This window comes from Mastigoproctus giganteus, chromosome 4, assembly GCF_048544385.1.
Source record: "Mastigoproctus giganteus isolate SK-2022 chromosome 4, ASM4854438v1, whole genome shotgun sequence".
NCBI classification, from domain to species: Eukaryota; Metazoa; Arthropoda; class Arachnida; order Uropygi; family Thelyphonidae; genus Mastigoproctus; species Mastigoproctus giganteus.
The window spans coordinates 198,429,477-198,454,922 of record NC_143578.1 but is presented as its reverse complement, the minus strand read 5'-3'; the positions used below and the strand labels follow the sequence as shown (position 1 = coordinate 198,454,922).

The 25,446-nt window shown below is 38.4% G+C and overlaps 1 protein-coding gene across 3 annotated transcripts in view; it reads right to left on the bottom strand.

The window, feature by feature from the left end:
* Window positions 1–25,446, bottom strand: part of LOC150087315 (uncharacterized) — a 410,003-nt gene that overhangs the window by 333,056 nt on the left and 51,501 nt on the right. For all 3 annotated transcript variants that reach the window (XM_090371118.1, XM_090371117.1, XM_090371119.1), the window contains one exon: window positions 12,308–12,508. In XM_090371118.1, the coding sequence (XP_090227244.1) occupies window positions 12,308–12,508 (201 nt within the window). The remainder of the gene's footprint in view (window positions 1–12,307; window positions 12,509–25,446) is intronic.

Below are 25,446 nucleotides of genomic sequence, written 5' to 3'. Positions count from 1 at the left end.
TCAATATTCCCATTAATTTTTTGTGAATCCCTGCTGTTGACTCGCTAGTCATTATTAAAAAAAATATATATATATATATTGAGAAAGCCTTGTGTTAGGTTCTCTGCTATTGAACTTGTCCTTGTTTGAGACCACAAAAAACTGCAACTTCAAAGTCATGCAGTTCATGACCTTTAAGGTTTTTGTAAGATTATTTTGATTTTTATTTGATTGTTTATAAACATTTCCAGATATGTATTACTAAACTTTGTTCTTAAGAACCATATTGGAATAATTTCTTTGTTGTGAATTACATTCCGGTCTTAAATTATGCCTAAGGAAAGTAAAAAAGCATCGACTCAAAAGAAACTATTTCTCTAGAATCAAAGATAAAAATTTTCGATCATCTTAAAAAAGGGGGAAGGTATCATACATTGAAAAAAGAATTAAAATGAAGTAACAATCTGAACCATAAAGAAAAATGAACAGAAAATCAGAACTGCTGTTTCTATGGGATCCGCAAATATGACAGCTCTTCCCCAAGTGCCAACTGAGAAAATAGAAAAAGCACTCACTATTTGAATTGATTATAGCAGTAAAAAACAGATCCCATTAAACAGCAATGTAACTGAACAAAAGGCACTAAACTTTAATAACTAAATTAATAACCATTTAAAAGAAAATGGAGAATCTTCTGTTGACCCAGAGTTTGTTGCCAGAAAAAGGTTGGTTTGAGCGATTTAAAAACCACTTCTCATTACATGACATACGAATTCAAGAGAAAAGTGCATCAGCTCATGATGAAGCTGCCAAGAAGTATGCAGAGGAATTTCAAAAAATTATTATTGAAGAACACGGATACACGCCACATCGTTTTCAATGCCGACGAGACAAGTCTTTGGTGGAAAAAAAAAAAGTCCAACAGAACATTTATTTCAAAAAAAGAAAAATGCATTACCAATATATTGGAAAGCAAATAAAAGAGCCTGGGTAACTGCCAATTTATTTAAAGAATGGTTTCTAAATTGTTTTGTAATGGTTGTGGAAAACTATTTAAAGCAGAAAAATATAATTTTAAAGTTTTACTATTGGAAAACATGCCAGGTCATCCAAATGTTGAAGCAATATTCCTACCACCTAATACAACTTCTTCAATTAAGCCATTATATTAAAGGTATTAGATCTACCTTTAAAATTCATTGGGTCAGAAAATCGTTACAATGGATTTTGGAAAAATTTGATTCTGAATCTATTGGGGTGATGGAAACATTTTTCAACTGTGGACTGTATCAGAATCATAGCATTATCGCTCAAAGAAATAAAACTGCCAACAATAAATGTGTGTTGGAAGAATGTATGACCAGAGTCAGTTCTTTCAGGAAATATGGTCGAACTGGCATAAAACTGAATTGGTGCAATAGTAGAACTTGCTAAGTCAGTAGGAGGGGAAGGTTTTGATGATTTGACTACTCAAAACATTCAAGAATTACTGGTAGAAAAAGAGGCTGTCAAAACGATTTAGTGGAAATGGCATCAGAGGTAAACCAAATCAATTCAGAGGATTATAGCACGGATGAAAATTCTGAAGTTCCAAATTTTACACTAAAAAGCATACAGGAAGGAATAAACTTAGCCAAGCAAATAGAATCTTATTTTCTGAATGCAGATCCTTCGACTGAAAGGAGCACAAAGTTCAAAAGAGAGCTTCAAACGTGCTTAGCTCCAAACCATGAAATTTACAAAGATCTATCAAGCAAAAGCAAACAAACCCAGATTACTGATTTTTAAAGAGAGCGAAAGATACATGAAATGTAGATGCTGCAGAAGAAAGTTCAGAAAGTGAAGATATTCTGCAGGAGAGAAAAGGTTCTCCTCTGATTGTGCTTAGCAGTGATGAAGAGAAAGAAAATTAAATGACCTCGTTATCTGATATATTTGTATCACAGTTTGTTCGGTTATTACTATTTTTAATAAAAATTAAGTTTCCAATAGTTATAAAAAAATGTATTTTTGTAAGCTTTTGGAATGTAATCCCCCATCTCCTTTTGTACTGGTTCTTGGTACCGTATAACACGGTTTCCCACTACACAAGATTTTATAGGAACCTAACTACTGTGTTATATGAGGGTTATCTGTATTTTCAAAGTCAGATTTTGAATAGCTCTGTTAAATAAAGATTGATAATTACAAATTCTATCAATTTGATTTGTGTGTGATTAACATGTTCCTACGTATTTTTTAATAATTTTTACAAAGAAACACGACAGAAAGGTATTCCATCAAAATACTAAATATTTTGACTTCCTGTAGTATTTAGAGACCCGGTTTGTTATATAAGAAATGCTAAAATCAAATTCTTGTCTTTTATCAAATAACATCAGACATATAATATCAGGTCATGAAGCACAGCTATTAAGATATTGAGATCCATGAATTTAGCATTATTAGTCGCAGTGTTATCTTTAAGTTTTAACTCTTTAGGATGAGCTTAGAAATGTTTTCGAAATTACTATCAAAAATGATTAGGTCGTCTATGTACCTGAAAACAGTTATGGATAGTTGATTACTACTTAAGAAAAGGTCTTAATAAGAGTGAAGAAATAGGTTTGTACATGAAAATGATTTTAGCCCCCATCAGGATGCCAATGGTTTGTTTGTTGTATATATTAACACCATCAAACATATAATCACTAAATAGATCTATTCATGATTGTTGGTATACAGTATTATTTGTAAGTTTCTCATTTAGTTTTAAATACCCTTTTTAGATCTAAAGACAGGACCGCTTTAAGGGGTGAGCCAGCATGGCACTGGCTCAGGGTGCTGAAGTTTATGGGAGTGCCAAAAATCAAAATAACATATATATAAAAAAAAAAAAACTCACTACAAATCAACAAGAAACGAGAGAACAGTTTAAAAAAGCAATTTATATGAAAAATTAGAGCAAAAAATTTTTACCATCAAAAAAAATATATATTAAGGCAGTTCATCCGCTGCCCAATTATTTGGTATAGCATTTTGAACGGAACAAACATTACAAGCAAAGCCTGCTAAAGGGTCAAGTTGAATATATCACAAGGTCTACCTGCTTCTACATTGCAATTTAATTGATGGGAATTTGAGCAAAATTATTTCGCCTTGAAAACAAACTTAAAGAAACATAGATAAATAAGTAGTTTGAAGGATTTTAATCAAGTTGGGCACATATCTTTTGTATTTAGCAAAGGATAGAACTAATTTCACACTGTGATCGTTATGGTATAACATAACTTAATAGCATATATCTTGGACTTGACAGCAAAATGTATAACATCAGAACTAGATAGCATAATATGTACCACTGCATTAGCTTAGTGTAGTATTGTCAATTAAATTTATTAACCTTATTCTCATTGTTAATCAATTAAATAGTATTTAAACAGAAATAAGGCCCAAGACAAGAGCAGCAAAAGCAATAAGCAAAACGATGTGAGTGCTGTGGCTCAGGGGAAATCAGGAGTGGGCAATTCTACAATCCATCACAGCCTTAAAAAATGTGCAACTTGTGAAATGTTTGGAGACTGTCTGAAACAGGACATGATCTAGCTGTTGTTATTTGTTATTTGGTTTTTAGGAACATTAGCAACTAAGGCCATATTGCTCCGGGAATATGCGGTGGTCATTCCCTGACCTTTCCATCCTCCGTATTTGGTGATGACGGGCTCGAACCCCAGTCTAATCAAGAAGCGTGTGCTACGCACTGCTGCTCCTTCCCACCTGGCTATGGAGGCGCCCATGATCTAGCCAAGGAGAATGTCTTTGTGTGTGCTAGGTGCAGAGAGTGTCAAGAAATTAGGCACCAACTCAGTGTTCTCATGGGCGTCTTAAGAGATTTTGAAAAGTAGGGCAGATGCCCTCGAAGGAATTAAAATGGAAGCCCCATCAAGCACCCAGCAATCCAACTCAATGCTAGAGCTCACTCCTGTGCATCATGCAACACAGCGACAACCTTCAGAGCAGCATGTGCTGATCCTACAAAGCTATTTATTTTGGTGACTCTCACTGTCAGAGAGATGTGCAAAAAAGGATAGGTTGAATAGGATCCAGGTATGTCTGCCAGGGGCAAAAGTTGAAGATGTTGTAGAACAGATATCATCTTTTAAGGGTACAAATGCTGATACTGTTGTACACATTCACACTAATGACATTAAGGGTGCGTGATTTGTGGACTTACTTTACAAGTACAGGTCAATGTTGAAAAAAAGTTGACTTGGGTTAAATTTGAAAGTGTCTGCAATTCTGCACAGACTTGACAGGAGGGAGTAGATAATGAAAGCTTTGTCAATCAATTCGGCTCTAGAGAGAGATTGTGCAAGGCTCATGGGATATAATTTTTCTCAGCGTGGTCTGTGCTTGTTAACAAGAGAGACTGCTTGTACAGATATGGGATACACTTAAACAGAAAAGATGCAAAAATCTTTGCTGATGCTGTGGAGGCAGTGTTAGGTGGGTTGGGAAAACTGCTAGCTTGGGGAGATTATAGCTACAGGCAGGGATGAAGACGATTCTTGAACTGCTTCTATTGCAATGAGCAGCAGCCTGGTAAGCAAGGTGCTGGGAATTTTAGACCTGCTGGGAGTTATCATGCAATGCTATAAATAAAGACTAAAAATAGGTGCATGTATACTTGAATGTACAGCAATGCTAGGAGTTCAGTAATAAATTTGATGAATTTGAGGTGCTGGTCAAGACATCAAAGGCAGATATTGTTGGGATATTGGAGATGTAGAGTCACACAGATATAAGGAATGCAGAATTGGAATTTGGGAAGTAAAATGTGTACAAAAAGAATAGACAGGATAGGAAAGGAAAAGGGGTTATGTAGTTAGTTAAGAAACATAACATCTAAGGAAGTTCATCCAGTTGACGTGGGTGGACAGTGCAATGTTGAGTCAGTCATAAGCACTGGGAAAGCAAAACTGAGAGTAGGAGTATGTTATATTTACTTTTTACTTTATATGCCTAATGACCTGATGAGTACAATCAACAACTGTACAAAGAAATAGAGAGTGGGCCAGAAATTAGATTGTCTTAAGTTGATATTTTAACTTCCCAGATATTGACTGGAACTTGTGGCTTGGTCACTCACATACTAGCAAGGCTACTGTGGATTTATTGGATGAGTGTTTTCTATAGCAGCTTGTTCAAGAGGCAACCACGGGGAGTAACACTCTTGATCAGATTATCAGCAGTGATTCTTCATGGAATTAGAATCTGCAGATAAAGGAACCACTAGGTGGCAATGACCACAATGTGCTGACGCAGGATTTACTTAAAGATGGAAATTACTGTTAGGGGCAAAGGGAAGGGTTTTGCTTTCACAAAGGCAACTACAGTGGTCTCAGATGGTTTTTAAATTCTATACAGTGGAAGTAGCTGAAGATGTTACCAACAGCAAATTCTAAATGGGAAGCATTCAAGGAATTAATCTTGATAGCTACTAGGCTTTTCATACCAACTAAGAAATATTGTTAAAGGTTTAGGCCTAAATGGATGTCAGATGAACAAATTATATTTATGGCACAGAATAAAAATACATGGGATGCATATCAACTATGTCACACAGAAGCCTATGGTAGATATAAGATAGTCTGTAATCAAGTCACAAAAGAGGTTACACAGGTGAAGGCAGATCACGAAAAAAAAAGAAAAAACAACCAAAGAAACAAGCAAAGATTTCTTTACTTTATGTAAGCTCTAGAAGGAAGCGGATGAATCAGATTGGTCCACTTGATATCAACGGTTCAACTGTTGATGATCCTGCTGAGGCAGCTGACAAACAGAATGAGTATTCTGCATTTACATTCACACATGAGGCATTTAGAATTAGCATTAGCAGAGGCATACGATGCAAAAAAGCAAGCTTATGCAACATCAGCCAAAAAAAAAAAAAAAACCCTCCCACCCCCATTCCTTCCAAATGCCTGTCCAACTCAGCCTTAAATTTATTTAGGCTATCAACTTCCACAACAAAAGATGGAAGTCTGTTCCACCAATCAACCACCTGCTGGCTAATAGCAAATTTCTGCACATCTATTCTACAACAGTCTTTCCTCAATTTGAATCTGAGCAAGAGGAAGAATCCCATCAGCATTCAGCTTGCCAACCCATTCAAGGACTTATACACCTCAATCAGATCTCCATGCAGTTGTCTACTCTCCAGTCGCTGCAATTTGCAGACTTTAAGCCTTTCATGTTGTTCCCATCACCAATCTTGTTGCCCTTCTTTGTACTCGTTCTAGAAACTTTACATCCTTCCTAAAATGAGGCCTCTAGACCTGTACACAGTACAGGTTTGGCAATGGCCTGACCATTGGCCTTGTACACTGGGATAATCACCTCTCTGTCTCTGCTAGCAAAATTCCTATATATCACTGACAAGATTCCATGACCTGCCCTGGCAGCCCATCCACACTGCTCAGCAAACTTCATATTTGACTGCACAATTACCCCCAGGTCTTTTTCACTTTCCACTTTCCTGAGTGTAGTCCCACACAGTTGGTACGTTTATCTTGGGTTATTGCTTCCCATATGCAGTACTTTGCATTTTTAAATGTTAAACTTCAGTTGCCACTTCTCAGCCCATTTTCCCAACTTATCTAGATCCAGTTGGAGTAACATATTGTCATTACTGTCATTAACAACCCGGACAACCTTTGTATCACCTGCAAACTTGAACATTAATCCCAATATACCATCATCAATATTATTGATTAACACACAAAACAACAATGGGCCCAGCACCAAACCCTGGGGAACTCCACTAATAATATTTGTCCACAAAGAGCAGTGTCCACTGATTACCACTCTTGTCATCTCCCACTCAACCATCCCTTTATCCATTGTAGCAACTTACCCTTAATGCCATACCTCTCCAATTTGTACAGCAATCTTCCATATGCAACAGTATCAAAAGCTTTCCTGAAATCCAAGTATATGATATCAAAATTATTTTTGACATTCAGTTCCTTTATGACCACATCATAGTATCCAATCAAATTCGTCAGACAAGACCTTCCTTTAAAAATAATCCATGCTGTATCTTAACTATTACTGCAGTCTTGCAGTGCTTCTTTAACCAGTGACTCCATTATTTTTCCCAGAACACAAGTTAAACCAACAGGTCTATAGTTACTTGTGTTACCTTTTGAACCCCCCTTTGTGAATTGGTGATACATTTGCACACCTCCAGTCCATGGGAACCTCCTCTGAATCCAAGGAAGCTCTCATAATTATGGCTAAGGACTTGCTTACTTCCTTTGCTGCCTCCTTTAATATAACTGGATAGAACGAGTCAACCCCAGGTGCCTTCCTTATGTTTAACTTCAATAAATTCTCCTCCACTTTGCTCTGAGTTATTACAAAATCACTTAGCTCCCTGTTAGAGTTTGATAAACCTCCGGCATTCCCATCCTTGAATAACTCATCGTGTGTGAATGTAGATGCAAAATACTCATTCGATTTATCAGCTATGTGAGCATGTTCATCAATACATCTATGTTAAGTGGTCCAATCTGATTCATCCCTTTCCTTCTAGAGTAAATAAGTAAAGAAATCCTTGCTGTTTTTCATTGCATCCTTTGCCAAGGATTTCTCATAATCTGCCTTCGTCTGCCTAACCTCCTTTGTGAACTGATTTCAGACAAGCTTATATCTGCCATAGGCTTCTGTGTAACCTGATAATTTTTATGCATCCCATACATTTTTTTTCTTCACTGACATGAGTCTCATTATGGCAGTGAAGAAATGTCATCTGACATTTATTTAGGCCTGAATCTTGAACATTATATCTTAGTTGGAATGAAAAGCCTAGTAGCTTCCCAGATTAAGTCCCTGAAGGCTTCCAATTTAGAATTCAACGTTGCTACCATCATCAGTTGATCCCACTGTACAGAATTTAAAAACTGTCTGAGACCCCAATAGTTACCTTTATGAAAGCAGTTACATCTTTAAGTAATTCCCATACAGTACAGTATGGGAATTAGTAGAGATCAGTACATTGTGATCACTGTCACCCAGTTGTTCCTTTATCTGCAAATTCTTAATGCATGAATAATCACTGCTGATAATCAGATCAAGTGTATTACTCCCTCTGGTTGACTCTCGAACATGCTGCTGTAGAAAACAGTCATCCAATAAATCTAAAAAAGTCTTGATAGGGTGCCAGTTTCAGTCCCACAAGTTTCAATCACTATCTGGAAAGTAAAAATCCCCTATTATAAGACATTCTGATTTAATGGCCAACTCTATTTCTCTGCACAATTGCTCATTATACTCATCAGATTCATTAAGGCCTATAACACACACCTTGGCGCCTCCATAGCCAGGTGGGAAGGAGCAGCAGTGCGTAGCACACGCTTCTTGATTACACCGGGGTTCGAGCCCGTCACCACCAAATACGGAGGCTGCGGAAAGGTCAGGGAATGACCACCGCATATCCCCGGAGCAATATGGTCTTAGTTGCTAATGCTCCTAAAAACCAAAATAACAACATAACACACACCTATTCTCATTTTTCCTTTCCCAGTGCTTATGTCACATCAAACAGGCTCAACACTCCATTGTCCACCAACATCAATTGGATGCACTTCCTTAGATTTTGTGTGTTTCTTAACTGACTGCATAACCCCTCTTCCCTTCCTGTCCTGTCTATCCTTTCGGTACACATTGTACTCCCCAAATTCCAATTCTGTACTGCTTATATCTGTGTGACACAACGTCTCTGATATCCCAACAATATCTGCCTTTGAACTCTTGACTACCCCTTCAAACTCATCAAATTTATTAACTATACTCCTAGCATTGGTGTATATGCAAGTATACATATAATATCGGTGTGTAGATACACCACAGACACTCTTAAGAAACTACAAAGTAGTTGTTGTAGGCATCATTTGCTCTTTCTCATATTGTGCTCTGTGCCTTCACAACGAGTTGCCATGATATTGCACTACCTTGAATAAGTAATGCTTCACTAATAGAGAAGACTATTGTTACTTATTCTCAGTGAGTACCACCACCCAAAGATGTTTCAAGGCTATTGGCCTATCATCAGTGGGTGGGCAGGTACCCTGGTATTGCAGACATGACGACCCAGTTGTGAAGATAATCACACAATATGAGAAAGGGTGCAAATATTCTTGCACCCTTTCTATTTAAGTGTACCCCATCCCTGTAGAAGCGGTCTGTCCTGTCAAAAAGCACAGAACAGGCTCAAAAAAATTCTATCAATATTTAAAATAACTAAATGCACAAGGCATAATACATTAAGAGTTTAATATCTATATAATATCGGTGTGTAAATACACCATAGACACTTAAGAAACTACAAAGTAGTTGTTGTAGGCATCATTTGCTCTTTCTCATACTGTGCTCTGCCTTCACAATGAGTTGCCATGATATTGCCCTACCTCGAATAAGTAACGCTTCACTAATAGAGAAGACTATTGTAAACATGCACCTGTTTCTACTCTTAGTTACCCTAACACAGTCCATGTATTTATTTGTTCCACTATGACCCCCAACAGTCCTGGACATCTACATTGCCCTGCTTTCCAATAGTAATCACTTTTGCCTCTGCCTGCAGCCACTTAACCTTTTACTCTGTGTATCCCTCCAAGCTAGCAGTTTCCAAACCACCTAACACTGCCTTGATAGAATCAGCAAATATTCTTGCACCCTTTCTATTTAAGTGTACCCCATCCCTGTAGAAGCAGTCTGTCCTGTCAAAAAGCACAGAACAGGCTCAAAAAAATTCTATCCCTTGAGCCTTGCACAATCTCTCCAGTGCCGAACTGATCGATAAGGCTCTCATCATATGCTCCCTCTTGTCGTGCCTGGGCAGAATTTCAGACACTTTCACATTCAACCCTAACTCGTGACTTTTTTCAACACTGACCTGTACTTGTTGAGTAAATAAATCTGCATATCTCTTAATCTTAATGTCATTAGTTCCAACGTGTTCAACAATATCACCTTTTGTGCCATTAAAAGATATCTGCTCTACAACGTCACCGACTTTTGCCCCTGACTACCTGGCACACATACCCTGATTCTGTTCCACCTATTTGGTAGAGAAGTGGAGGATAGAAGCTTATCAAACTCTAGCAAGCAACTAAATGTTTTTGTAATAACTGACAGCAAAATGAAGGTGAAACTGTTGAAGTTAAACATAAGAAAAACCAACTGGAGCGGACTGGATCTATCCTGTTATATTAATGGAAGCAGGAAGGAAAGTAAACGAAACCCTTAACCATAATTATGAGAGCTTCCTTGGACTCAAGGGAGGTCCCCATGGACTGCAGAAGTGCAAATATGTCCCCAATTAACAATGGGGGATCAAAGGTTGACACAAGTAAGTTGAAAAACCTGTTAGTTTAACTTCTGTTCCGGGAAAAATAATTGAGTTGCTGGTTAAAGGAGCACTGCAGGATCATCTAGACAAGACTGCAGCTATAGACAAGATCATCCAGACAAGACTGCAGTTCAGAGACATAGAATGGTTTGTTAAGGAAAAGTCTTGGCTGACCAATTTGATTGGTTAAGATGCAGTCACAAAGGAATTGGATGCAAAAAATAATATTGATTTCATATACTTGGATTTCAGAAAGCTTTTGAAACTGTTGCACATTGAAGACTACTGTACAAATTGGAGCAGTATGGCATTAAGGGCAAGTTGCTGCTATAGATAAAGGAATGACTGAGAGGGAGAAGCAAGGCCGGCATTAGATTAGCCACCAGCAACTGGCACCCTAGGAAAATCATGAAGTCAGTGCCCCCAGAATGCAAGAGAAGTGTAAGCTGAAGTCAGTACTGCACCTATCTGAGGTCTGCACCCTAGGTGGCTGCCTAGTTGGCCTAATGATAGCACCGGCCCTGGGGAGAAGGCAGAGAGTGGTAATTAATGGACACTGTTCTTCATGGACTAATGTTATTAGTGGAGTCTCCCAGGGTTCAGTGTTGGGCCTATTGTCATTTTCTGTATTTATCAATGATATTGATGAAGGTATATTAGGGTTAATGTCCAAGTTTGCAGATGATACAAAGGTTGGCAGGGTTGCTAAAGACAGTACACTACTGCAACAGGATCTAGAAAAGAGGAGCAGATCGATAACCCCAGAGTAACGTACCAACTGTGTGGTTCTACAGATCCTTCAGTTGCCAGATCTTTTCATCCTCCACTACGCTGAGTGTAGTGGAGAATGAAAAGATCTGGGAGTAATCGTGCAGTCAGATATGAAGTTTTCTGAACAGTGCAGACAGGCTGCTAGAGTAGCCCATGTTGCCTTGTCAATGGTATACAGGAATTTTGCTAGCAGGGCTAAGGAGGTGATTACTGCATTATATAAGGCAATGGTCAGACCAAACGTTAAATAATGCATACAGGTAGGGAGGTCTCATTTCGGGAAGGATGTAGAGCTGCTGGAAAGCATACAGAGAAGGGTAACAAGATTGGTGAATGGAACAAAAAATTGCTGTTACCAAGAAAAGCTTAAGTTCTGCAAATTACAGTGTATGGAGACTAGGCACCTGCAAGGTTCTCTGATTGAGGTGTATAGGGCCTTGAATCGGCAGATTACTCACCTGAGGGGACATAAATTCAAATTGAGGAAAGACAGTTGTAGAACAGATGTGCAGAAATTTGCCTTTAGCGTAGAGTGGTTGATTTTTGGAACAAACTGTTGTAGTGGAGGTGAACAACTTAAGTTCAAGGTAATTAGACAAGCATTAGATGAGTGGATGGATGGGTGAAATGGGAAGGGTTTTTTTTTTTTCTTCTTCTTTTTTGGCTAATGCTATATAAGCTTGCTTTCTTGTATGTTATGCCTCTACTAATGCTAGTGCTAATTCAGAATGGTTGAAGGAAATTATGACCCACTTTTTCAACATTTTAAAAATTCAGTCCAGTCACTGAAGTTCATCACATAGCATAACAATTAATTCCAATTTCTGTACAATTTGCATTATGGCAAGCTGCATAACAATTTTATGGATTTTAAAATTTTCCTTACAGATCAGAAAGGCATTTCTGCCATCAATTTATATGAAGTATTAAAATTTCTGTGAAACCATTTTGAAGACATTCTCCACCAATAATCTTGCAATTCATGATTACATGATAGCATACATAACAGTATGTATGACAAAAACTAATAAAGTACAGAAAAATCTGCCCACTCACTGGTCAACAAACTCCACCCTATAATAAGACCTTGGTTACTTTGTTAAACTAACAACATTTATTACTGATAACATTACTACTTTCAAAATTTAGGATTATTGTTCTTACCTTTCTTAAGAGAAAGTTGATTTTCTCCACCTGACTGAAAATCATACAGAGCCACAAACACCTGTGGATCAGCATCTTCTTGTGCCAAAAGATTCTCTTTTGACATCCATCTTGAAGCTGTTTCAACAGTAAGGCCCAGGGCAGGGCTATCATCAGCAAGACCGGGAATTTCTGGAAGGGGGCGGCTTTGGAGAAGAGCCTCTGGAATATAAAAATTACTAAAAATAAATATCCATGCCATGAAAATGGAGTTATTCTTTCTTTACCTTCATATTCAAATAAGAATCTACTATTTAATTAAAAACTACCAAGTGATGTCATCTCATAATTAGTATAGGCCTGACATAGCAAGTGGTAATGTACCAGAGGGCAGCAGCACATGCATTCAAGCAGATCACAGTTAAAACCCAAGTGACTGTCTAAATACATTTAATAATTGTATTCATTGTCAAAATAATTAAACTCCTCTGACCTGGTGGCAATACTGGAGTGAAAATAAAACAATTGCACTAAAGAATAAAAAAAATATTTCATACCATCAAAGTAAAATTTGCAGATTCTAAAGGAAACTGTTTTGCTGATTCCAAAATTACACCTCCACTGAAAGATATACTGAAATGTTAGTAATTTAATGAATGACCAATTGCAAATTTCATACAATAATACATCTGCTATCTGAAAATAATTCATTTCACAATATTGTAATGAAGCACATAATGTACTACACACATTCAATATCCTTAGAAACTGTTTACCACTCAGTTTTTTCTTATAATTCATTTTCTTTACCATCTTAAGAAACTAGCAGTTATCTCATATCGTGGAAAAGTTGTACCAGTGACCTTCGTACAACTTTTCCATCGTGGATACGATGAAAGCACTGCCCTTCCTTATCACTTAATTCTCCCAAATTGAAGGAGAAAAACAGACTGAAATGAAGAAAATGATTTTTCAAAAGCCATTTGGCAGCCCATATCTTTATAACATTGCAGAAAAGTTGGCACCAGAGATTCATAATTATCATCCTTCCTTCAAGAAATCTACAAAAAACAACTTTAAACAATCACTAAGCTGTTAGTTCAGTATCTTTATTGTTCAAGGTTTCAGCCTAAATGGATGTCAGATGAACTGATGAGGCATATGGCAGAGAAGAAACATGCATGGGATACATACAAATTAACACATGACACAGAAGCCTATGATAGATACAAGTTGATCTGTAACCAAGTTACAAAGGAGGTTAGGCAGGCAAAGGCAGATTACGAGAAATCTTGGGCAAGGGATGCAAAGAAAAACAGCAAAGAGAGTTCTTTACTTATGTAAACTCGAGAAGGAAGGGGATGAATCAGATTGGTCCACTTGATATCGATGAGTCAACTGTTGATGATCCTGCTCAGGTAGCTAACAAACTAAATGAATATTTTGCATCGACATTCACACATGAGAAGTTATTTAGTGAGGGGAAAGCCAGAGGTGTATTCAACTCTAGCAGTAAGCTAGAGAATCTTGTAATAACTGAGAGTAAAGTGGAGGAGAAATTGTTGAAGATAAACACAAGAAAGGCACCCGAGGTGGATGGGATCTATCCAGTTATATTAAAGGAGGCAGCAAAGGAAGTAAGCAAACCCTTAGCCATAACTATGAGAACTTCCTTGGACTCAGGGGAGGTACCCACAGACTGGAGATGTGCAAATGTAACCCCAATTCACAAAGGAGATCAAAGGCTGACACAAGTAATTATAGACCTGTGAGTTTAACTTCTGTTCCAGGAAAATTAATGGAGGCACTAGTTAAAGAAGCACTGCAGGATCATTTAGACAAGACTTCAGCTATAGCTCGGACACAGCATGGTTTTGTTAAGGGGAAGTCATGCCTGACCAATTTGATTGGATACTTTGATGCAGTCACAAAGGAACTGGATGCAGGGAATAACTTTGATATTATATACTTGGATCTTAGAAAGGCTTTTGATACTGTTGCACATGGAAGACTGCTGCACAAATTGGAGCAGTGTGGCATTGGAGGCAAATTGCTGCTGTGGATAAAGGGTTGGCTGAGGGGGAGAAGACAGAGAGTGGTAATCAATGGACACTGGACACTGCTCGTCGTGGACTAATGTTATTAGTGGAGTCCCTCAGGGCTCAGTGTTGGGTCCATTATTGTTTTCTGTATTCATAAATGATATTGATGAGGGTATATCAAGCTTAATGTCGAAGTTTGCAGACGATACAAAGGTAGGCAGGGTTGTCAAGGACACTACTGACACTATGCTGCTGCAACAGAATCTGGAAAGGTTGAGCAGATGGGCTGAGAGGTGGCAAATAAAGTTTAACATTGACAAATATAAAGTACTATACATGGGAAACAGCAACCCCAGAGCAACGTATCAACTGTGTGATACTACACTTAAGGTGGTAGAAAATGAAAAAGACCTGGGAGTAATTGTGCAGTCAGATATGAAGTTCTCTGAGCAGTGCAGACGGGCTGCAAGAATAGCTCATGGTGTATTGTCAATAATATATAGGAATTTTTCTAGCGGGGATAAGGAGGTGATTAATCCCTTGTATAAGGCAATGGTCAGGCCACACCTAGAGTACTGTATACAGGTCTGGAGGCCTCATTTCAAGAAGGATGTAGAGCTGCTGGAACGAGTACAGAGAAGGGCAACAAGATTAGTGAATGGAACAAAGGGGTGCTCTTACGAAGAAAGGCTTAAGTTTTGCAAATTACAGTGTCTGGAGACTAGGCACCAGCGAGGTGATCTGATAGAGGTGTATAAGGCCTTGAATGGTTTGAGCATGCTCAATGCTGATGGAATTCTTCCTCTCGCTCAGAATAATCACCTGAGAGGGCATAAATTCAAATTGAGGAAAGACAGATGTAGGATAGACGTGCGGAAATTTGCCTTTAGCCAGCGGGGTGGTTGGTTGATGGAACAGACTTCCATCCCTTGTCGTGGAAGTTGATAGCCTAAATAAGTTTAAGGCTCAGCTGGACAGGTATTTTGAACGAACAGAGGGGTGAAGTGGAAGTGGTTTTTTTTTTTTTTTTTTTGGCTGATGCTGCATAAGCTTGCTTTCTTGCATCATATGCCTCTGCTAATGCTATCCTGTAGCTTTATTTCAGATACATCATCTTACGCACTCTGAGGTCAAATAAATTCCTTCTTTCAGCTTTTCGCCTGTTAAATTGGGAAACACTTTCATCAGGTAGCAGAATGTACTTCCTTCTTTATCCAGACCAGTAATAAAATTCTTTATTAATCCAAGCTTTATAACCAAAGTAAGAAGAACCTTTTTTTGGTTAATATATAACCAGTTAATATATATTACTTCTCCATGGTAAAAATTCCTCTCTCCTTTCTCACTGCTGCATGTTTTTTTGTTGAAAATGTTTTTCTGTTACATGACTGTTCCATAAATATAGAAATCAAGAGAATTTTGTGAAACCTACCTAAAGACAAGTGAGTAAATCTAATTACCCTAGTTTTGTGGCTGTTGTAGAGCTTTGGGCACTTCAGCAACTTCTGTATATGTTTATAAATTGCATGGTTCTGTGGTCAATTTGCTGTTTTCTCCAAGAAACTTGGGTTTTTCATCAATTTGATGAAAAACCCAAATTTCTTGGAGATAAAACCATGACACCTTTGCCTAAGAAAATTAGCCATGTTGTGAAAAAGGGTCATGAGAATTCCTCACATCACTGATAAGATTCAAACTTTGGTCTTTTCCACTGATGTGGGAAGGATGGTGATTAAACCAACTGTGCTACTCATGAGGGCTCCAATTACCTTAATATCACCACCAACATTCAAAGCAGCAAAGTCATTGTACTTCGTTCACTTTCACATGTTTTTTTTCAAGCCAAGAGCATGGAGTAGTGGAACTGATGGAATGCATTTCTGTTGTACAACAAAACTGCTTTGCTGCCTTCACTCTTAAGCAGTCACTCCAAGTGGTCGACCAACAAGTGTTGTAAACATAAAGGCACATGAAAGTAACAACCACTCAGTACTGGAACACTGACTGAACACTACAGCAATGCTTGGCTTTTGTTTATAGACTTGGTACATAGTTTTATTTGTTCTTTGCTTGTGTTAATGTTAGTTTATACATGAAGAAAGTTTTATAAAATTTTCCGATTTGTTCTGATTTACAGCTCAGCACAAATGTAACTGCTTTTACCAATGAATTCCAAACTTTTAATTTTCAACCATTATTTACAAATTTTCAGAATTCTGGGGATGCTGGAATTTGCCAATTTTTTTTTCAGCATTTTTAAAATTATGTCACATTGAATGGATTCTCTTAAGTTTAGGTGGTAGCAAATATGTTAAACTTAATTTTGAGGAATCAATACATATAGACTACTCATTAGGATTGTGCCCAGTTCAATCAGATGTTCAATGCCCAGTTCATTCCGAAGACCACCAATAACTTTACAGAATCACATACTATCTTTTCTAACAAAACATTTTTAAAACACTTGGTAGAATTTTTGATATACTGTAACTATATATCCTACTTCAGGTAACTTCCGTTGTTGTAACCCAGAACCAAAACGTTCTGCTTGCTCTTTAGATTAGCAAAATGCATACTTTTAATTTTCCTAGTTAGTCACATCGTCAGGTTTGTGGTATAGGTAACACAGCATATATGTGGAGCCCAAGCTTTGTCCTGATTACCAATCGTGCAACCAAAGTACAAAGAATATGCAGGTTTAGTAATACAATATTTTTTTTCCCTCTGAGTTTTTGTTGTAAACTGTCCACATACATAGCAGAAAATGTCAGGATAATTCAGACTCTTTGCTTCTGCTTAAAGATTTTAACAATACAATGCTAGAAACGTACAGAAGAAACAAATGATAAGTAAGTGATAGACATGCAGAAAAATTGTACACATATCGACACTAAAATGGTCTCTCTGCTACCAAAAAGGTTGAACATGTAAGGTCAAACCCTTTGCAACATTACTGCATATGCAAACAATACAACAGATCAGTGTCATACCTACTTCCTTTATTGTAGTAAGCTATATATATATAGCTTATATGTATTACAGTCAAACACAAAAACCAGTATGTTTGCGTTCAATTTTCAGAATTATTTTTGAAATCTACACATAGGAATTAGCATTAGCAAGGGCACATGATACAAGAAAGCAAGCTTATATAGCATCAGCCAAAATGGAAGAAAAAAAAACCAGACATGCCCTTCTCATTTCACTCATCCACCCACTCCAAATGTTTGTCTAATTCTGCCTTGAATCTGTTTAAGCTATCAACTTCTACGACAGATGGAAGTTTGTTCCACCCATCAACCACCCGCTGGCTAAAGGCAAACTTCCACACCTATCCTACAACTGTCTTTCCTCAATTTGAATTTATGCCCTCTCAGGTGATTATTCTGAGCAAGAGGAAGAATCCCATCCGCATTGAGCATGCTCAAACCATTCAAGGCTTTATACACCTCAATCAGATCACCTCGCAGGTGCCTAGTCTCCAGACACTGTAATTTGCAAAACTTAAGCCTTTCTTCGTAAGAGCAACCCTCTGTTCCATTCACTAATCTTGTTACCCTTCTCTGCATTCGTTCCAACAGCTCTACATCCTTAAAACGAGGCCTCCAGACCTGTACACAGTACTCAGGGTGTGGCCTGACCATTGCCTTATACAAGGGGATAATCACCACCTTTTAAATGCAAACAGCTGATATATTAGTGGAGTTAAAAATGAAGTGGGCCAGTGTGATATTAACAAGAAAGTAAAGTTTATTCGGCACTATCAAAAAAAAGGAAGTTTATTCCAACAAGTGATTATGCTTTGGCTGAATGCAAATTTCTACACATCTATTCTGCACCCATCCTTTTCCAATTTAAATTTATAACTCCTTGTGTGTTTCATCTGAAAAAAAAGGATAGATGCCATCACCATTTAGTTTACTTAACCTTTTAAAAAGCTTTATATACATCGATTAGTGCCACCACACAGAATGCATGGTTTCTAGACTCCAATTTACAGAACCCTAGTTTTCAACTCACTTTAGTCTACTAAAACCTAAGCCTACACAACATTTTTCTTAAGATCCACTACTGGATTTCATCAAAGCACTACACATTTGGTCCTTGAGGTTGTCACAGACATTCTCTCAGATAGGCCAGACAAGCTGTTCTTGCTACCTGGGAGTCTAAAACGCTGATGGAACTGATATTCGGGTGACACTCAAGTCAAAGTGGACCCAATTTCGGCGAAGTCCGGACGGTCTATGACAGCCAAATCCTCTGCTTGCACCTTCACGATGGTGGGACTGTTAGTAATCCTGGGTATAACCTCCATGCATAAGTACATGGTGGGTGACCACCCAGGTGTGAACCAACGTAAGCAGGGGTCGAGGTGTGGCGCCCACACCACATGGAGGAACGCCGCCCCTCTATGTTACCAGGCAGTACTAGGTGGTAGATGACTCTCATCAACCGGTGAAATACCACCACTTTGCTTATTGGAGGCTTGAAGTGGTGGAACCCATGTTTAGTCTCTAGAGCTAAGTTCCGGCCAACCCTTCCCTATCTCTTCCATCATGCAGTATGATTGATGATTTTTGAGGTTATGATGAATGTCGTGGCGAGATCCAATATTCCTTACATTTCGAGGGTACAGCTCTAAAACGGTGTTCGCAGGCCGGCCGCTAGATAGTACACCGGACCAAACCTATTGGTAACTCTCTAGGAGGCTTCCGGATCAGCTAGTGTATAATCCTGCTACCTCTACTCTGCCAGATAGTGACTGGAGGGAGTCCGAGTAGTGTGTATGCGGGGAGCATTGTCGAGGCCACGCTTTGTCAAGGATCTGGGTATATTCTTACCACATGTACGCCATATCCAAAATTTCATTACTTCACACAGCATGTCACACCCACTTTTTCTTACTATTGAATACGCCATGAATTGTCAAAATAATAGAGCAAGCTTATCTGCGAAAAGATCTAAACCTCCCAAGGACTTCCTAATTCATTTCACAAATATACGTGGTCTTAATTCCAATCTCAATGATGTCCATTTCCACTTGCAGTCTTCCAAACCCCATGTACTTTTTCTGACTGATTCTCAGTTATCAGTTGATTCAACTACTTCTCATCTCAGATGTCCAAATTATTTGCTGTATGATTCCTTTCGCCTCAAAGGTGGTACTTGTGCATATGTCCGTTCTGATATTCCCTGTCAGAGACTTGGCAATTTGGAATCTCCTCTCTTTGATCTTCTCTGGCTTAAAATCTCTCTACCTCATTGTGTCAAATTCATCTGTTGTCTCTACAGATCACAACTTGGTGATTGTCTCTTCTCCAATGGAACCTTTATCTCATGGCTATTCCCAACCTCGTATTGTTTGGCATTACAAGAATGCAAAATGGGATGACCTGCGAGACTTCTTTTCTTCTTTTCCTTGGTCTGATTACTGTTTCAAAACTTCTGATGTCAACGTTTGCTCAGATCGTGTCAGTGAAATTATTCTTGCAGGAATGGAATCCTTTATCCCACACTCCACTTTAAAATCTCGTCCTTTATCTAAACCTTGGTTTTCCAATAAATGTGCTAAGGCTGTCCAAGAGAAGAATGTTGCATATCGTAATTGGCTTGTTTCTAATTCTTCAGTTTCATTTTCTGCCTACACCAAAGCTCGCAACAATTGTAAAGCAGTTATTAATCAGTCCAAACTAGAGTTTGAACAGGCTAAGAGTTGAAAACTTGCTTCTTGCCCTAATGGTAGCCGAGCATTCTGGTCTCTTGCCAAAGCTATTGGCCGCAACTTTTGCCCATCTCTGCTCCCACCTCTGTCCAAACCAGATGGTTCTGTTGTCACTTCAGCCAAGGATAAAGCTGACCTGCTAGCATCCCATTTTTCTTCCAGCTCATGTATTAATGATCTTGGTAAAACACCTCCCACCATTCCTAACACACTCCATTCAATGCCTCCTGTGGTCTTCCGTCAAAAGGATATCAGAAGGATTTTGATGAATCTTGATGCTAAGAAAGCTCCAGGTCCTGATGGTATTTCTCCACTTGTTCTCAAAACCTGTGCTCCTGAACTTACTCCTATTCTTTGCCGCCTTTTTTCACTTTCTTATTCCAAAGGTGTTTTTCCTTCTGCTTGGAAATTTGCTCATATCCAGCCAGTTCCTAAAAAGGGTGAGAAATCCCTCCCATCCAATTATCGTCCCATTGCAATTACTTCTACTCTTTCTAAAGTAATGGAGAAATCAATTAACCGCCAACTCTTAAACTACCTAGAAACCTTCCGTCTGATCAACGATCGCCAGTATGGATTCCGTCAGTGTCGATCCACTGGTGATATTCTGGCTTATGTTACCCATTTATGGACTAATTCAATGGAAAGGTTCGGTGAAACACAAGTAGTTGCTCTTGACATCTCAAAGGCTTTTGATCGTGTTTGGCATAAAGGTCTTCTAAACAAGCTTCCATCTTATGGTTTGCCAACTGTTTTTAGTAATTGGTTATCCAGTTTTCTCTCTGATCGCTCACTGAGGGTAATGGTAGATGGCTCTCTGTCTTCTAACTTCTCCACTAATGCCGGTGTCCCCCAAGGTTCAGTTCTTTCCCCCACTCTTTTCCTCTTGTATATCAATGACCTTCTTCCATTGACTGGAAACCCTATCCATAGTTTTGCCGATGATAGCACATTGCATTCAACTTTCCATTTTGAGAAACCTTGTCCTGCTCAATCAGCTTCAAGTTCTCGAAAATCTGCTGCCAATTCCTTAAATGCCGATCTTCAGGTAATTCTCCAGTGGGGCAAAGACAACTTAGTTGATTTCAACCCTTCTAAAACTCAGTCTTGTCTTATATCTCGCAAAAAGGATTCTTCTGCTCCTATGCTTATCTTTAGTGACACTCCGATTTCTAGGCAAAATGATATATCTCTTTTGGGGATTACCCTGACTTCTAATCTCTCTTGGCACAAGCACATTACAAATATTGCTTCCTCTGCATCTAAAAAACTTGGTTTTCTCTTTCGCTCTCGGCGTTACTTTTCTTCCAAACAGCTGCTCACTCTGTATAAATCGCAAATCCGCCCTGCCATGGAATATTGTTCCCACATCTGGGGTGGTGCCCCCAAAACCTCTCTCAGGCTTCTTGATTCCATTCAGAAGAGGGCAGTTAGGTTAATTAATGATTCATCTCTAACAGAGTCTCTCCACTCGCTTTCTCATAGACGTACTGTTTCTGCTGCATGCCTCTTCTACAGATACTTCCATGGGCACTGTTCTTCTGAATTGGCTTCTATAATTCCCGCTCTCTTTTTCAAAACAGTCCGAACACGTGCCGCCACCAGCCAACATCCATTTACTGTCCAACTTCAAACCCACAGAACCAACTTTTCATCTTCCTCATTTATTCATTCAACTGCCGTTTTCTGGAACAACCTTCCTTCATACGTATTTCCTGAAAATTACAATCCACAGAAGTTCAAGTCCAATGTCAACAAATATCTTCTTTCGTCTTCTCAACCTCCAACCCAAGCACGGTACTAAGTACTATAGGTTCTAATACCTCTCGTGTTTGGGGTTCTCATAAAAAAAAAAAAAAAACCATTAAATTAGCTTTACATTAAACTTTTTAAACCATTAAACTTCCTTCAACATGTCTACAGTGTAGACATGTTGAAGGAACCCCTCCTAATAATAAATATTTATGGGTAACAAAACTATATGCAATCCTCCATCTTGATAATAAACCTTCCTCTCTCTACAAATGGATAAGAGGCTGGAATTCAAATATACAACTCAGGTTTTATTCTGCATAGCTTATTACATGCTTGGTTCCTCCACAAATTTGCCCATGCCTATCTACTCCTCTCTGTAAAGGTTTATCTGAGGTCTGTAAGAGGGAAAAACTGGAAATCCTATTTCTTCTCCTGTTTGGTTTTTTTGGTACATGATCAGCCATCTCACTGTCGCTATTTTCTAACATAATTCACTAGTGATGTTCTACAACAAGGTTGTTTCCATCAAGAGCCATTAATCCTATGTACTCTCCATGTATAGAAATACATTTCTCCCATCTATGGATCAGTTGTTTAATTCCTTGATCATAGAAGTCCGCACTTTTTGCCTGAAACAATGATTCCACTTCATTGATGACTTCCCGAGATGAATCAAAGAGGCGTCCATGCAATGGTTTCTTCATTTCTCAAAACAAGAAGAAGTTGGATTGGATTGGATATTTTACTGGCGCATCAGCTTCTATGGCTATAATGCGCCAAACTTATGATTTATGGCTTATTCAATGATGTCTTTTGTTATGAATTTTATATCAAATTATAGTAGTTAATCCGTTTGAGAAACTGGAAGACTTCGGATATATTAGATTTATCTGACAATATTGTTCTTAATGAAAATGTGTCCATTCCTTTTAAGGATTTAAAGGTAATCTGACGCTGTCGTGTGAAGTTAGGGCAGTCAAGTAGGATATGTTGGATCGTTTGCACTGTTTGACAGTCGGAGCACTGCGGCGGAGATTCGGCTCGGAGTAGATAGGAGTGGGTAACATTGGTGTGTCCTATTCTTAATCTGCTCAGTATAACTTCTTCTTGTCTGTTGGTTCTTGTACTGGTTTTCCATTGTTGTAACAGCGGTTTTATCTGTAATAATTTGTTACCAGCCTGTTCCTGCCATTTTTGTTGCCACTGCTTTTCGCCACTATTTCGAATTGTAGTTTTATAGTCCAGGTATGGTATTTTTATGCTATTGTTGATTGGGCCTTCTGCTTGTTTTGCTGCTTGGTCTGCCTGTTCATTGCCATCTATTCCTACATGTCCGGGAACCCAGCAGAATCTTATGTTCTGCTTTCGCTTTGCTAGTTTTGAAAGCGTGTTATGTATTTTACATACGGTCGGATGGGTATTGGTGGTGCTATCCTTTAAGGCTTGCAGAGCATTGAACGAATCGGTAAATATTATACTGTTGGCGATGTTGGTTAGCCATATATGGTTTATGGCTAGTTGTATAGCCTCCAGTTCTGCCGTATAAATGCTGCACTCAGTTGGAAGTAGTTTGGAAATGATGGTGTTGGGGAATTTGGCTGCAATTCCTACTTTGGTTTCTGTTTTGGAGCCATCTGTGTATATCAAGGTAGAATTACAATGTTGGTCTCTGTAGGCTGCGTGTAATTGTTGGAAATTTTGTGTAGGTAGGGAATCTTTGTTCCATTTACGCATATGAAGATCGCATATCGTTTGAATGGTATCCCAAGGTGGATATGGAATTTTAGGAGAAACTGCTATCTGACTGAGATCTAAATTACGTTGCTGGATTAGGTCTCTTAAATATATGCCTGCTGGTTTGTTAGCATTTGGATGTGCTCTATATAAGTTTTCCAAACTTGGTTCGTGTAGGATTGTCCATGTCGGGTGGTCAGGTATTGATTTTATCTTTGCAGCGTAGTATAACAACAAGTTTTGTCTCCGGAGTTGTAGTGGTGGTTCATGAGCCTCTGCATATAGGCTGTGGACTGGTGAGGTGCGATATGCTCCTAAAGCTGTTCGTAAAGCGCTGTGGTGCACTGGATCTAGCCACCTCAGGGCACTTGGTTTGGCTGAGTTATACACTGGGGCTCCATAGTCTAGTCGAGATCTTATGAGGGCTCTGTATAATCGCAACAGAGTAACTCTATCTGCACCCCAGGTCGTTGCGGACAAGACTCTCAAAAGATTTAGTTTCTTGAGGCAGTTTGTTCTTAGTTGTTTTATATGTTCTAAAAAAGTTAGTTTTTTATCAAGAATAAGTCCAAGAAATTTTATGGTTGGCTTGATTGGGATTAACTGTCCATTAAGTTTTAATTCCGGATCTAAATGAAGGTTTCTTTTCCTACAGAAGTGTACGCCTACAGTTTTTTGTGTTGAGATCATGAAACCATTTTCCTGAGCCCAGTTGCTGACTTTGTTTATTGCACCTTGTAGCTGGCGTTCTATTGTTCTCATGTTTTGGGATTGGAAAGAAATACTGAAATCATCTACGTAAAGAGCTGTATTTATGGAGGATGGTATATGTTGGGTTATAGAGTTTATTTTTATTGCAAATAAGGTGGCACTGAGGACTGATCCCTGTGGTACTCCTTCTTCTTGTAGGAAGACCTTTGAGTGTGTAGTTTGTATTCGTACTTGGAAGGTTCGATGCTGTAAAAAGTTTTGGATGAAAACAGGGAGATGTCCTCTTAGTTTTAAGTTATATATGTCCCGGAGAATGCCATAGCGCCAGGCTGTATCATATGCCTTTTTGATATCGAAGCATATCATGACTAAATGTTGTTTTTTAATGAAAGCATTTCGTATGTTGTTTTCTATTTTAATCAATAGGTCCAAGGTTGATCTATGTTTCCTGAAGCCACACTGCACTGGGCACAAAAGGTTATGGTTTTCTAGGTACCACATGAGTCTTGAATTTATAATCTTTTCCATTAACTTTCCTAGGCAGCTGGTAAGTGCAATTGGACGGTAGCTGTTTAGATTAGTAGGATCTTTGCCAGGTTTTGGGAAAGCGAGGACAATTGCATGATGCCACTTGCTAGGAAATTCTTGTTCCATATAAATTCTGTTGTATAAAAGAAGTATAGATTGTAAAGATTCTTCGCTGAGTTTCTTTATCATTATATAATTAATGCCATCTGGACCTTCTGCACTTTGTTTTGTTTGTGACAGTACCTTATGGAGTTCTGCTATGGTTAGTGGATGGTTATATTGTTCTAAATATTTTGTGGAGAATTTTAAGTTGTATTTTTCTTGATGATTTTTATATTTCTGGAATTCCGGTGAATAGGATGTGGTGGCAGATATTTTGGCGAATGTTTCACCTAAAGCATTTGCTATTTCTTTTGGATCAGCGATGTCTTGTCCTTGCCAGTTGATAATTGGATGTACTAAATTTTGGTATCTATTGTTCATTTTTCTTATTTTATCCCAAACTGTTTTAGTATTTGCAGTTCTATTTATAGTTGAGGCGAAACGTATCCAGGAGGCTTTCTTGCATGCCCGTCTGACATATCTTGCTCTTGCTCTCATTTTTTTGAAATGTATTAGATTGTCTGTGGTAGGATTTTTGCGAAAAATATTCCATGCTCTGTTTCTAT